General features: G+C 34.8%; 1 protein-coding gene across 1 annotated transcript in view; it reads left to right on the forward strand.

Moving 5' to 3' along the window:
• Positions 1 to 15,051, forward strand: part of LOC150089578 (DNA (cytosine-5)-methyltransferase PliMCI-like) — a 596,839-nt gene that overhangs the window by 562,973 nt on the left and 18,815 nt on the right. Inside the window, exon 33 of the mRNA XM_090368675.1 lies at positions 4,923 to 5,163. Within this exon, the coding sequence (XP_090224801.1) occupies positions 4,923 to 5,163 (241 nt within the window). The remainder of the gene's footprint in view (positions 1 to 4,922; positions 5,164 to 15,051) is intronic.

The following is a 15,051-nucleotide window of genomic DNA, read 5'->3' on the forward strand; positions in this document are numbered from 1 at the left end:
GAAGTTTTAAGGGAAGCATTAGTGAAATTTTTAAATTTTAAATGGCATATTTAAAATTGACTGCTGGCCCGAAAGTTTTGAATTCACTTCCTTTATTTTCTTCTTTTTTAACTCAGATTTAAATCTGATTTAAAAAAGAAGAGTGGATTATTAGCATTAAAGGATCTGATTGGTCTGGAAATGACACTAGACATACTCCTTCAGCACTGCAACACTACCTCAAAATAAAGAAAATTTACCTTTGTAGATGAAGCAATGCATTTCTTCTCATTCACCATTGAAATTATAGGTCCATTGTTTCTTATTTATCCACCCATTTTGAGCAAAACGTAGCAGTGTATCCTCAAGGGCACATTTAATTGTGGCATAAACAAAGGGTGGTCTTGTAAATTGTAGTATCACTGTATTACTTTTCTCCTTTAGGTGCCTCCGTAGCCAGGATTATTAGCATTAAAGGATCTGATTAGGGGTTCAAGCCTGTCACCACCAAATACGGAGGATGCGGAAAGGTCAGGGAATGACCACCGCATAGGAGCAATATGGCCTTAGTTGCTAATGCTTCTAAAAACCAAATAACAACAACAACAACTTTTCTCCTGTTGATTATGCAATAATTTTTGTGTGTCCTCTTCACTATAGTGCACTTCAATATAGTGCACTTCATGTGATACTGGCATCCAGCCAGGAGGTAAACTTTCAAGTTCTGATATGCCTTGCATATGCATAGTATTGATATACCTTTCAAGTTTATAACATTAATTGATATACATTCCTTGCTGACCTGTTGCAACCATCATTATTTATTAACCTCTTTCTATAAAAACCTGCATACCCAAAAAAGGTTTGGGTATGCAGGTTTTTATAGAAAAAGTCCGGTCACCATGGCACCCACCAAACCCTCTTTCCTAATCTTGTACAGAAATAGTTGCACAGAAATTTGTGAGCTAACAGATTTCTCAAATGTTTTCAGAGCCCTTAAAAACTTATGGTTCTGAGACAAAACTTTCAGCTTGCAATCAGCTGTAACATGCACCGCTTTGGTGAATTGCTAATCTGAAACTAAATTTGTCAAATTTGCCCATTTTCTGAAACTTAGCCAGAAAATAGGTAGTGCCAGATTTGAGAGGTACAACTCTTAACGCAGAGGCAAACCAAGAGGAATCTAAATCATTGATGTAGATCTTGGAATGGTATTTTTCAGTTGTTTTTTCCATGAAGTATTCTATCAAAATTTATCAATTATCAAAACTCGTTATTTTGATGCACATAAATAAAATCCTGTGCATACTTTCTGCCCAATTGATATATATATATATATATCATAAAGGACTGTATACCTATTGGGTATAATTGATTTGAATGGTTTCCAGGCAACTAAATTGCATAGCTGCCAGTTTTTAGAATTAAAATGTAGAATCCATCTTACTTTCTCATAATCGTTTATACCACAGTTTCTCTCTCCTGCAAAAGCAGTTTTTCTCTGTCGTTTTTTTTTTTTTTTTTTTACAAAAAATAATAATAAGACTGTAGGAAAATTGGAATTTTTAAAAATTCTTGAATATTTTGTATAATTGTTGTTAGCCATAAATGGAGGTGGGGGAGGAAAGAAAATCAAAGAGGGAACTTTATTCTGAAGGTTTTCATTTCTAGTGCAGTGCATATGATATGGCCAGGGATGATACTCTCTCTCAATTTAGAAAGCCATTAATAAAACCTTAGTTTATTGAAAACTAATATAAATAATGATTTTTTTTTGAAATAAAATAAATTATGCAGTTTCATCTCCTAAGTTGTTGTTGCTAATAGAGTCTAGAAATTCAAGCCAAAACACTGCTCTTCATTGTCAATTACAGTTACATAAGAGTAGTGAGAAACATGTGCAGAGACAATATGTATTGGACATCAAAACAAGTTTATGCAGCAAAAATATACTGATATGATCCAGTGAAGTAATACAACTTCAAATATTTAATATGCTCATAGCAGAAGGTAAATTCTATTGTGATTACAGTTTTGCAATTATGCTGCCATTTACTGCAGTACATACGTTTTCCTGTTGGTGAATAAAAACTTGAAAATATCTAAAGTAGTTTCATGTTTATATCATATATCCTCTTCATTCAATAAGGTAAATTCTACTGTGATTTCAGTTTTGTGATTATGCTGCCATTTACTGCAGTACATACGTTTTTTCGTTGGTGAATAAAAACTTGAAGATATTTAAAGTAGTTTTATGCTTATATCATGTATCTTCTTCACTCAATACTGTTCTCCTTTTGTAAAGGACTGAACTAAAGTAGTATTGAGATAAGTGGATATTTGTGCTTTTCTCTCTCTCTCAAAACTTCTGCAATATGGTCAGAACCTCATGATGAAGAATGACCTGATTGCACTGTATCAGTGTATGTGTTGTTCACGTTAAATTAAATTTCTATTATTACTGTAAAAATTAATCAGTGAGGGAATTTAGTTTCTTAATGTAGGTTTTATTAAGAAGCCAGTTGACTAGGAAACAGTAATGATATCAGACAGTGGCATCTTTGTTAAGTTTATTTTTAAACTTTCATTATCTATGCTTACTGAAAGTTTCCAGAAATTCATATGGAGATGTTCATTTGTTAAGGCTGAGCTACTTTCTCATTATTTGTTGATCCACTACTACGCAAGAGCCAGTGCTTAATTTTAAAAGGTTTTGTTGTATTTGAATATTCTAATGCCTGCTGTTATTTTATGAAAATAATTACAGGTAGACCTTGTTTTGCACTGGTCCGATTCGCAATAGCACTGATCACTAACCACAACGCCATTTTTATTATTTTTTTTATTTATTTATTTTTGCGAATTTTTTATAAATTGAAAGTTTAAAATCGTCAGACAAAATTTATTGGCATCATACTGCGCTATCCACTGTTCACGTGATTTAGGATAATCTGAGGCAATCAGCAATTAGCACATCCGTATCAGAGACAAGAAAGATTCTCGCCCCCAAAGTAACCAATAGTGGATGCGGGTAGTAAAGGTCCATGCGGTGAACCATTCAGTTGGTTGTTGTTTATGCTTTTTACATGTGTTGGAAATTTATTACACTAGCATTTTTTATTAATTGTGCTATTAATAAATTAAATAAAAATAATAGTGATATCCATGCGCAGTTTTTGCCAATCGTGTTATAAAGTTTTTAATCTAATAGAATAAAGAAATGCCATGTCTGGTAAAAGAAGTTCATTGAATCCTAGTGCAATATTTGGAGGATGGAATCTGGTTAAAGCCGCTCTAATGTGTGTAGGGCTACGAATATGCTTCCATTGACTATTACAACTATGAAGAATGCTAATAAAATAAAGCAATCGACAAAGTAGTAGGTAAATTTTTTGGTGCCCAGAACCTAATCCTATAATTTTCGATTGACTCCATCATGTAAAGGGTTCCATTTGTGCCTGTCCCCCAGGAACTTAACCTCAACGTAAATCGAGGGCTACCTGTGCTTTCCAGAGGAGGCAAAAGATTAATAAATAAGTACTGAGCACTAAATAAAGATTTGTAAATAAAATATTCTTACTATCATGATGGATGGTTGAAGAGTGGCAAAAATGACATCTAGAAGCAATAGTAGACCAAACACAGGATAAATTTCTGATTCTGAAGTACAGCTTGGAACAAAGTCATTGCATCAAAGGATAAAAGTTTTCAGAGGTAGTCATTATCTGGAAAAAATTTAGATTAGTTCCAAAACAAGAGGAAATTTTTTAAAATGAAGGATAACCTTCTGATAGCAAAAAATGGTTATTGGTTTTAATCTTAGTGGATACCATTAGTTTCCAATTAAATATATGAGTTGTCAAGTTTTGTGTTTGCATGCTGAACTTGTTATTTTTAGAACTATCTGGTCACACATTTAAACAATTTTTTTTTTTTTTTTTTTTAAGAAAGTAAAATTCATCTGTTATTTGTTAGTAATATATCAATTTTTTTAAAATGGCTATTTTGAAAACAAGTATTTCATGCCCATGTCTGCTGAGAATCCATATAACCACCAGTTAAGCCTTTGCTAATTAAGAAATACTTAAGCATTTAAGGGCACAGTCTTCATTATTCAGAATCTATTTGCATTTCTTAATTTCTCTGCAAAAACTGCTTCTCTCTTCTAACATTTTTGTTTCCAAAATTTTGATATATACTGATACCACCAATCAGATTTTTTCAAAAGATCATTAATTATTAAGATATTGAATGTTGTTTTTCGTGCAGTGGTGTGGTTCATTTGCTGATTGCACTTACTTACAGTGAAACCTTACTTTAATGGACTACACTGGGCTAAACTAAAGCCTGTCTGTTAAAATGCAAATAATATATGTAGTTGTAGAAGTTACTATAATCCTATGAAACACGTGCTGTAATCTTAAATGGAAATTAAACATTTTTAATGTGCAGAGTAAGTGTCAAATTTTTCCATGTCTTACAGCAGCAGTGGAAACTTTGAGCAAAGCATATTCTGAATCTTAGGAATTCTTGGGTATCCTAGATGGAGATTTATCTGACACCATACTAATGTTGAACATGCTCACCATGCTGATGGAAAGTGAGGATGGGGAAAATCTTGGTTCCCATACACTCTGTTATGATCCTTGTAAATGGTGCAGCAAACATGAATTTCATTTTGCTTACAGTTGTAAGAGTCAGAATTGTAAAGCTCACTTGGTTATAGCATTTATTTTAGTTTTCTATCTGATTAACTGATTCTGTATTGATAAAGGAAAGTAAGCCTTGATTTCAGTAGATGCTGTTCGGTTGAGTTTTACAGCATCCAGTGAAGTCCATTAAATCGAGGGTTAACTATATTTGCTTTTACTAACGTTTCACATTCCTAAAATTCATTTTGTGACATCCTGTATTAACTTTGATTTTTCTACCTTCCACCTTAGGTGTTATACATATAATGATATGAAAAATGGAAAAGGTACAAATGGTATGCTGAGAGGTGTATGTGCATGTGCTGAGAGACAGCCATGTGATCCAATGGATCGGCAGTTCAATACCTTGATCCCATGGTGTCTTCCCCACACAGGAAATCGGCATAACCACTGGTCTGGTCTGTATGGACGATTGGAATGGGAAGGTTTTTTCAGTACAACTATAACTAATCCCGAGCCCATGGGAAAACAGGCATGTGTTAATTTTATTTTAGTATGTAATTATAAGTATTAAAACATCATTGATTTCCTTTTAAGTCTTAAAAGTTTAACTGAGTTCTATTTTTGGGCAAGTGTTATAGATAAGGTAATCATTTATAATTTCACATGGCCATGTTTATGCCCAACTTTTTGTAACACAATCCCCATCTTTTCCATCATTCAGTATGATTGATATCTTTTTAGGTTATGATGGGCAGTTAGATCCAGTCTACATTTCAAGGGTAAGCTCTAAAATGGTTTTTGCAGGCTGGCTACTAGATAGTCCACTGAGCCGGGTTGTTAACTCTCTGGAAGGAATTCAAATCAGCTAGTGATATTCTTGCTGTGTCTGATACTCCACATCTAAAAATTTTTCATTACCTCGTATTGTTCTTGATGCATTCTATTGAATGCAGTATGAATAATCAAACTAATAGCACAGCCTTATCTGCTAAAGATCTAAACTTCCCAAAAATTTCCTCATTCATTTCTTAAACATACATGGTCTCAGTGATGTTCATTTCCATCTACAGTCTTCCAAGCCCCACTTATTTATTTATTATTTTTATTTTTTTTTTGACAAAATTCTAATCATTGGTTGCCTTGGCCACTACTCATCTCGGTTATCATAATTATTCCCACTGTGATTCCTTTTGCTTCAGATGTGACACTTGTGCATATGTATGTCCATTCTGATATTCCCTGTCATCAAAGATTTACTAATTTGACTTTTTGATCTCTGACTTAAAATCTCTCTATCTCAGTTCGGTTAAATTCATCTGTTACTTTCTATCGTTTGCTCAACAGCAATAATCACTTGGAACTCTTTGACTTCCTTTCATTGAGGTAATTTTCCTTGATGATTTTAATGTTCACATCTCCAGCTGTTTGAGATTCTCTGGCTTTTGCAATTACAAGCATTCTCACACTGATTGTTCATTTATCTACCAGAATACCTGACAATCTTAACCTCACACGCTACACTCTTGATCTTTTTCTAACAAATATCCCTTCAAAGTACAAGATTGAGCTGAGTGTCTTCTAGGCATCTTAGTTATAACTTGGTGATGGTTTCTCCTCCAATGGAGCCATTCCCAGCTTTGCATTGTTTGGTATTACAAGAATGTGAATGGGATGAACTGAAAGGTTGTTTCTTTTCTTTAGTTGGATTTGCAGTTTTATATCTTCTGCTGTTCGTGTGTGCTCAGATTATGTCATTGAAATTATTCTTGTAGGAATAAAATCCTTTATTCGACACACCACCTTAAAATCTCATCCTGTATATTATCCTGATAAAGGAAATATGATAAAAAAAAATGATAAAGAAAAATATGCTAAACCTTGGCTTTCCAGTAAATGTGCTAAATAAGACTGTCCAAGATAAGAATGTTGTATATTTCAATTGGCTTTCATCCAAATCTCCAGGTTCATTTTCTGCCTATATTAAAGCTCACAATTATTGTAAAGCAGTTATTAATCAATGCAATATATATATATATATATATATATATTTAAATCAGGCTAAGAGTAGAAAGCTCACTCCTTGTCCAAATGGTAGTTGTGCATTCTGGTCTCTTGCTAAAGCTGAAACTTCACACCATCTGTACTCCCTCCCATCTCTCTGAAAACCTGATGGTTCTATTGCCACCTGAACTAAAGATAAGGCCAACCTCCTGGAATCCTACTTTTCTTCTAATTTTTGAAAAGCTACCTCCTACCATTCCCAGTACATTCTACTCAGTGCCATTCATCTTCCTCAGAGGGATGTTAGAATTTTGGACAATCTTGTTGCCAAGAAGGATCCAGGTCTTAATTGCATTTCTCCACTTCTTCAAACCTGTGCTCATAAATAAGCATTCTCTTGTTCTTATTGCCTGTTTACACTTTTTTATCCCTCACATATTGCATTTACCTCTATTCTTTCCAAAGAAATGGGGAAATGCATTTACTGTGAAATCCTAAACTATTATGGAACCTTCCATCTGATTAATGATTGCCAAAGCGGATTCTGTCAATTTCAATCCATTGGTGATATATTGGCTTATGTTACCTAACTCTGGACAAATTCAGTGGAAAAGTGATGAATCTCAAGCAGTTGTTTTTGACATTTCTAAGGCTTTTGATTGTTTATCATAAAGGTCTTCTAAAGAAGCTCCCATCTTATGGAATGCCGGGTTTGTTTTTTTTTTTTTTTTGCAATTGGACGTTCAGTTTTCTCTCTGGCCACTCTGTTTTCTAACCTCTCCACCAATGCTGGTGTTCCGCAAAGTTCAATTGTTTCTTCCACTCTTTTCCTCTTGTATATTAATGACCTTCAGTCCTGTTTAGCCAGTAATAGTATATTGCATTCCAGTTTTCCCCTGCACAAACATCTTTTCAACTTCTCAAAATAACCATTACCAATTCCTTAAATGCTGATCTCCAAATAATTTTCCAATTTGGGAAAGATAACTTAGTTAATTTCAATCCTTCTAAAACTCAATTGTGTCTCATTTCTTGCAAAAAATAGTGTCTACCACTCCTATACTTATCTTTAATACTTAGATTTCTAGACAACATCACATATCTCTGTTAGGTATTGACTTAACTTCTAATCCCTCTTGGAATAAGTACATCAGAAATATTACTTTTCTTCCATGCTAACTATTCGCTCTGTACAAATATGAAATCTGTCCTACCCTACTATAGAATATTGTTGCCACATCTGGGGTGGCACCCTCGAAAAACCTCCTAAAACCTCAGGCTTTTAGACTCCAATTAAAATATGGCAGTCTGATTAATTATTGACCCATCTCTTAAAGTCTCTCCACTCTGTCTCACAGATATCCTGTTTCTGCTTCATGCCTTTTCTCTAGATACTTCCATGGGTATTCTTCTAGATTGGCATCTCTAATTCCTCTACTCTCTTCCAAACTCGTAGTCTCTGTGGACTTCTTTTCTGAGTAATATATGTTATTTTTGTAATTTTGGTGTAACTTGTTAATTTGTTGATTATATGCCAAGTGATAGTACCAAACTAATCAACCTGGGTTGTGTTTGCTGGTGTGTTCCTATGATGTACTTTATAACTATGTAACTGGATAAGTGACAGCATTAAACAGAATTCATGTGTTCATTCATATGTCCTGTTTGCTAGAATTGCATTATCATTTTACTGTAACGTGTAGATTAGTATTGGGAAAATACTAATTTTGCATTTGTTACCAATATTTACCAATACAGTATTCTAGATTGGACCACTCTTTCTGAGCACTAGCAAAAAAGAATAATTTTTGCTTTAAATTTTAGTGGTTTTTAGTTTCTTATTGATTTTATAAGAAATGAACTTATTATTTTGATCATATAATTATTTTTTTAATTGGTAAGTAGTTCAAAAGTGAATTGACTGATACATACTTCTATGATTGGTGAAAGTTTATACAAATAAGTATTTCTCTTCCGAGATTTCTCTAATTATAAATTTGTGTAGCCAAAACTAATCATGACTTAGCTAGTGTTGTCATGTTGAGAAGGTAACATATTTAATTCTTATTTCTTCAATTTATGTACGACCCATTACAGTTGGATTTTTTTTAAGTTGTCATTACTTGATTTATACTGTATTATACAACTTACCATAAATGGTGCTATAATTTAATCCAGATATAAATGTAGCTTACTTTATAGATTTCTTTATATTATGATTTTTTTTTTTAATACACAAGTAGTTGAAATATTATATTTTCATTAGCGGGAATTTTTGATTAAAAAAATTTTCATAAATACTGCTCCGCACATCAGATTAGTAGGTGGTCTCTGCTGATTACTCACTGGCCAAATTGTGAGGATGAAATTGCTTGATGGGAAATTATCTTCTATAATTTCAGTATCACTAATTACATGCTGCTCAGCCTCCCCCACAGTTTTTCTTCACACATTCATCTGTAAAGATAAGTTCAAAGTACCTGTTCAACTCATCAGCTGGGATATCTGTCTTTTCCATAACTATTCTATAATGGTTCCATCTGATTTGCAAAAGTGAAAAATTTCTTTCCATTCTTTAATCTTTTGGCTTCAGTATTTTCATAATCACTGGAAGGAATTTTGCATCTTTTCTCTGGACTTCCTTGCACTGAATTCTTATTTGATATTGGGAATTCTCTTTTCAACCTTTCTTGATTATCTGAAAATGTAGTTTCAGCTTTTCTCCTAATGTTGCATTAAAAAAAAAAAAAAAAAAACATGGAATAGGGTCAGGATGTCAAAAGGGACTAAAGTTAATGAGGTTATAGAACAGTTATCATTTGCAGGATAGGCTAAAAATATATATAGGCAGAACTTGGAAGAATCTTGCTGAAATTCTTCTAGGAACGACAGCATTTTCTATGTGGGAGTGGGACTCTTAGCAACCCTAAATATACTCCCACATGGAAGTTCTGAATGCCCTATAGCTGACCACCTGGAGTGAACCAATGTAAGAAATACTTCACTTATATAACTACCTGACTTGCAGGTCTCAACATGTCTGGGTGTCTATACCTCCCAGTCACAAAGGAAGTCCAAATACGGAGGATGCGGAAAGGTCAGGGAATGACCACCGCATATTCCGGAGCAATATGGCCTTAGTTGCTAATGCTCCTAAAAACCAAACAACAAACACAAAGGAAGTAGTACACATATCATGTATACATGATATGTGTATTAAAAAAAAAAAGTTTGGATTTTTAGAATTAGCACTAAAAGTACACCCAGAATGGTTGAAAGTGCTGATCCCATAGGAAATGGTTATTATTGGGAATTTTTTTTATTACAATAAAAAGAAAATGCATGGAGAGAAAAAAAAAAAAAACATGGAATAGGGTCAGGATGTCAAAAGGGACTAAAGTTAATGAGGTTATAGAACAGTTATCATCTTATAACAAGTATAAGATAATATTGAGAAAAACGTCATTGAGTTAGGGTTGAAATTGAAAGTATCTACCTGAAGCTTTGTTCGGGTATGGTAGAAGGGAGTACATAATGAGATCTTTGGTGGTTATTTCGACCCCAGAAGACTCATGAAGTAGAATTTTTCTCAGCATGGAGTTGTGGTTCTTAACAAGAGAAATGTTGAAACCATAAAATAAAACTGAACTCATAGGAATGGGATACGTTTAAGTGGAAGGGGATGCAACAGTATTTGGTGATGCTGTTGAGGATGTGCTAGACAGGTTGGAGGACTGCTGGCTTGGTGTGGGGGGGTACAATACACAGACTGATAGATTTACAGCAGTTGCTAAGTATGGGGAATTCCTAGTCCTGCTGAGGGTCCTCCTGGGTTGTCTTAAGGTTATTAAGAACAAAAACAAACTTGTATACTTGCTGGTACACACATGCTAGGAGTATAATAAATAACCTTGATGAATTTTAAGTATTGGGTAAGTAATCAAATGCAAACAGTATAGGGATATTGGAACCATGGTACCATTCACTCATAAAGGATATGGAATTTAAATACGTAATGTATGGCAGATATGATGTGTACAGAAAGGACACACAGGGTGAAGAGATTATGCTCTGTGCTAAAAAGAAGCAGAAAATTTAAGACAACCTTTACAGTTGGGGTAAGAAAGTAGAATGGTGAATCAATTTGGTATGACATAAGCAATGGGAGTATGAGTATGTTGTAAGCCAGATGACTCTAAGTATAGTGAACAGCTATTAGAGAAGGCCGGCCAGTAAATCAGAATTACTTAATGTGTAAGTAAGAATTACTTAATGCGTAAGTTTTTTTCAAGAAAAGGGTGAACAGAAAGTGGACATGGAAGAGTCCAAATGGATTAACAACTAATGAAATCGACTTCATCCTCACTAACAGAAGATATATTGTGAATGATGTTACCGTCCTGAATAAGGTAAATGTTGGAAGTGATCACAGAATGGTAAGATGTACACTTGATATAGATGTAGGAAAGGAAAGGAAAAAACTGACTCGAGTAAATAATACAAAGGTCTTTGAAATAACAGAGGAGGAGAAAAAGCAGTATGTACTGGAACTTAAGAACAAGTTTGAGCTTCTGCAGACTGCTCAGGACCAAGATATCGACGAGGAATATTACAACTTTCTGAAAGTGATAAAGCCCAAGAAACCTATAGGGAAACAGAAATCCAAAGAAGAAAAAATTAGTCAAGAAACACTTGTCATGATGAACCAAAGACGAAAAATGAAGAGCAAGAAAAACACTGATAGGGAGAAAATTGAGTATACTGAGTTATGCAAAGCCATTAGAAAGAGACTCAGAGAGGACATAAGAAGATTTAACACAAGAAAAGTAGAACAAGCATTAAGGGAAAACAAAGGATTTAAATCAGCAGCCATGAGCAGTAACACAGAAAGACAAATGATACTGAAACTGAAGAATAGCAATGGTGTACTTATAAACAGCAGAGAAGGCATAATTCAAATAGCAGAAGACTACTATAGAGAATTATACAAGGAGCGAGGGAATGATACCAGCAGTGGGGAAGATGGATTGCAAAGTAGCAACACATACGACATACCCGATATTCTTCCTGATGAGGTAGAACATGCATTGAAGAAAATGAAGAATCGGAAAGCCCCAGGGGAAGATGAAGTTACTGTAGAGTTGTTAAAATTGGGACAAAGAGACATAACACAAAAACTGGCAAAGCTCTTCACAAAGTGCATTAGAAAAGGTGTAATGCCTAAGCAGTGGAATAATGCAATCATAGTTTTGCTGCATAAGAAAGGAGATAAATCAGAAATTGGAAATTATAGACCAATTAGCCTGTTATTCCACATCTACAAAGTTGTTCACAAGGGTCATTACTAACAGATTAGAAAGAATACTTGATGAGAATCAACCGAAAGAGCAAGCTGGCTTTAGGACAGGATTCTCAACTATGGATCACCTTCACGTAATATCACAGCTAATGGAGAAAGCAAATGAATATAAAACACCATTATGCCTGGCATTTGTGGATTATGAAAAGGCATTTGACTCCATACAGCATAAGGCAATGTTTCGGGCACTGGAAAGACAAGGCATAGATACTCCATATATTATGATTTTGAAGAAAATGTATGAGAGTGCTACATCCTTTATTAGACTAGACAAAGACAGTAGCAAATTTAAAATCGAGAAAGGGGTTCGACAAGGAGACACAATATCTCCGAAGCTGTTTACTGCTGCCCTTGAGGACGCTTTCAGAAGATTAGACTGGTCGCAGAAAGGAGTCAATGTCAACGGAGAGTACCCAAACCATTTACGATTTGCAGATGACATTGTGGTCATAAGCCACGATCCCAAAGAATTAGAGGAAAATCTTAATCAGTTATGCACAGTTAGTAAGGATTTTGGACTAAAGATGAATATGGCTAAATCAAAAGTAATGATGAACACGTATGCCACGGAAAGGGAAATAATGATTGAAGGAGCAGTAATTGAAAAGGTGGAGTCATATACTTATCTGGAACAAGTTATTAGCTGTAATAATGATAAATGGCTGGAAGTCAAGAGAAGAATAAATTTTGGATGGATCGCATTCAGGAAATATAGTCACGTACTGAAGAGCAATATCCCAGTTTGTCTGAAACGTAAAATAATGAATCAATGTATACTCCCCACCATGACTTATGGAAGTGAAACTTGGGCACTCACCAAAAGAATGTAAGAGAAGCTAAGAACTACACAGCGAAGAATGGAACGAATTATATTGGGAATCAGACTGTTAGATAAGAAGAGAAACACATGGATTAGGCAGCAAACTCAAGTAAAGGACATTCTTATCAAAACTAAAGAACTAAAATGGTCTTGGCCAGGACACATAGCTCGAAGACATGATGACAGATGGACTAAGAAAATAACAGAATGGTACCCAAGAAGTGCTAGAAGTAAACCTGGAAGACAAAGGCGGAGATGGATATATGAAATTCATGAGTTTTTGAGTAGTAAATGGATGGCCAGTGCTCAAAACGGAAGGAACTGGAAAGTTGCTGGAGAGGCCTTCATCCTGCAGTGGATTGAAAATGGCTGATGATGATGATGATGATGATGCCAACTTTCCAGATATTGACTAGAACTTGTTGGTTGGCCATACACCTAAATCAGATCACCTCGCAGGCACCTGCGAGGTGATCTGATTGAGGTGTATAAGGCCTTGAATGGGTTGAGCAAGCTGAATGCTGATGGGATTCTTCGTCTTGCTCAGACTAAGAACCTGAGGGGGAACAGTTTCAAATTGAGGAAAGATAGTTGTAGAATAGATGTTCTGAAATTTGCCTTTAGCCAACGGGTAGTTGATTGGTGGAACAGACTTCCATCTTTTGTTGTGGAAGCTAATAGCCTAGATAAATTTAAGGCCAAGATGGACAGGCATTTGGAACGAGTGGAGGGATGAAATGGGAGGGATTTTTTTTTTTTTTTTTTGGCTGATGCTGCTTAAGCTTGCTTTCTTGCATCATATGCCACTACTTATGCTAATTAGTGACGTTGGTGGAAACTCCAAAAAACTGTACATTCTGCAGGGACTTAACTTCTTCAACCGAATGGACTGCTAAGACAGAGTTAATTATGGCTTCAGTCAGTGGCAGGCCTACAATTTTAAGAAACATTAGTGAAGAAACTGTTTTTACCATTAACGAAAGGCTGGTTGGGCTGGCTATCAGATTCATTTGTGAAAATCCTCGTTCACATTCACTCGATGAAATTGGAAATTGAAATTGGTATCGTACTCTGAGCGTTCTTCAATTCTTCCAAAACCTTCTTATCGATTAAGTATCCACGAATTGCATCTCTTTCCTTTAACTGTAACCTAATTGACAATTTTCTAACTTCGCTTTCACCAAATTACAACAATTCATGTTTCGGAGGATTATACCTTCGTTTTCAGTCTCTCGTCATCGGTATTGTCACTAGTTCTTAAATTCGAATTTTTTTTTTTTTTTTTTTTCTTTGAAACTGTCCAAAATGTCGGTGTCATTCGGATATTCAGGTACTGCGACCATGTAAACAGAGATAGGGAAAATTTACGGAAAAATGTGGACAATGCACTTCTGTGAAACAACAGATGATTATTTGTCGGGGTAAAAGAAAATTACTTTTCTAATTCTCGAACCGGGCGCTAACAGTTGATTCATAGAGGTGTCCGACCTACCGCCCGCGAGGAAAGTGAACTAAAACAGCATTTTAAATTTTGTTATTTATGAAAAACAATTCTTATTAAATGTTTTGTTCAGTAAATGTAATTGTGTATTGTATTTAATAAAATTTTCCAATATTTTCTTTGAATATGGGCACTGTACAGGAAAAGGCTGGACACCATTGCAGTAAAAGATGGGCCAGAGCCCATTGGGAATACACCTTCATCTGCTCACTCTTGGCTACTGCGACTCCTCCACATGTGGGACAGGTAGTCGGATAGGTTTTACCAGGTACCACTAAGTTGTAGAATGCTTTAGCTCTCTTAATTCTCGCAGCAGGACTAATTGCTTAAATTGCCTGAAGGCCAGAAATGCGAAAAGTGCGTACTAGGTTAATTCTCTCCTAATCCGTTCCCTAAATGAAAATTTTCTTCGCTCAATGGAAAGTATTTTAAATGTAACTTCCAAGGGGAAGGCAAAATAATTCGCTATAAAAGGACTTAGTTAAACGTAGGTCGACTGAGTAATTTAGAATTATAAAAACGGTTATACAGTTTTATACAGAATTTCATCTTAACAATAGACAGTAAAAAATGCAAATTAGTTAAATAATTTTAAGCTTATTTGAATAGTAGGTGAACATGTGAAAAAAATTTACAGAATATTACAAATTTCGAAGTACATTGCATCCAAATGTCACATCATCATCATCATCATCATCAGCCATTTTCAATCCACTGCAGGATGAAGGCCTCTCCA

Source organism: Mastigoproctus giganteus, chromosome 2, assembly GCF_048544385.1.
Source record: "Mastigoproctus giganteus isolate SK-2022 chromosome 2, ASM4854438v1, whole genome shotgun sequence".
NCBI lineage: Eukaryota > Metazoa > Arthropoda > Arachnida > Uropygi > Thelyphonidae > Mastigoproctus > Mastigoproctus giganteus.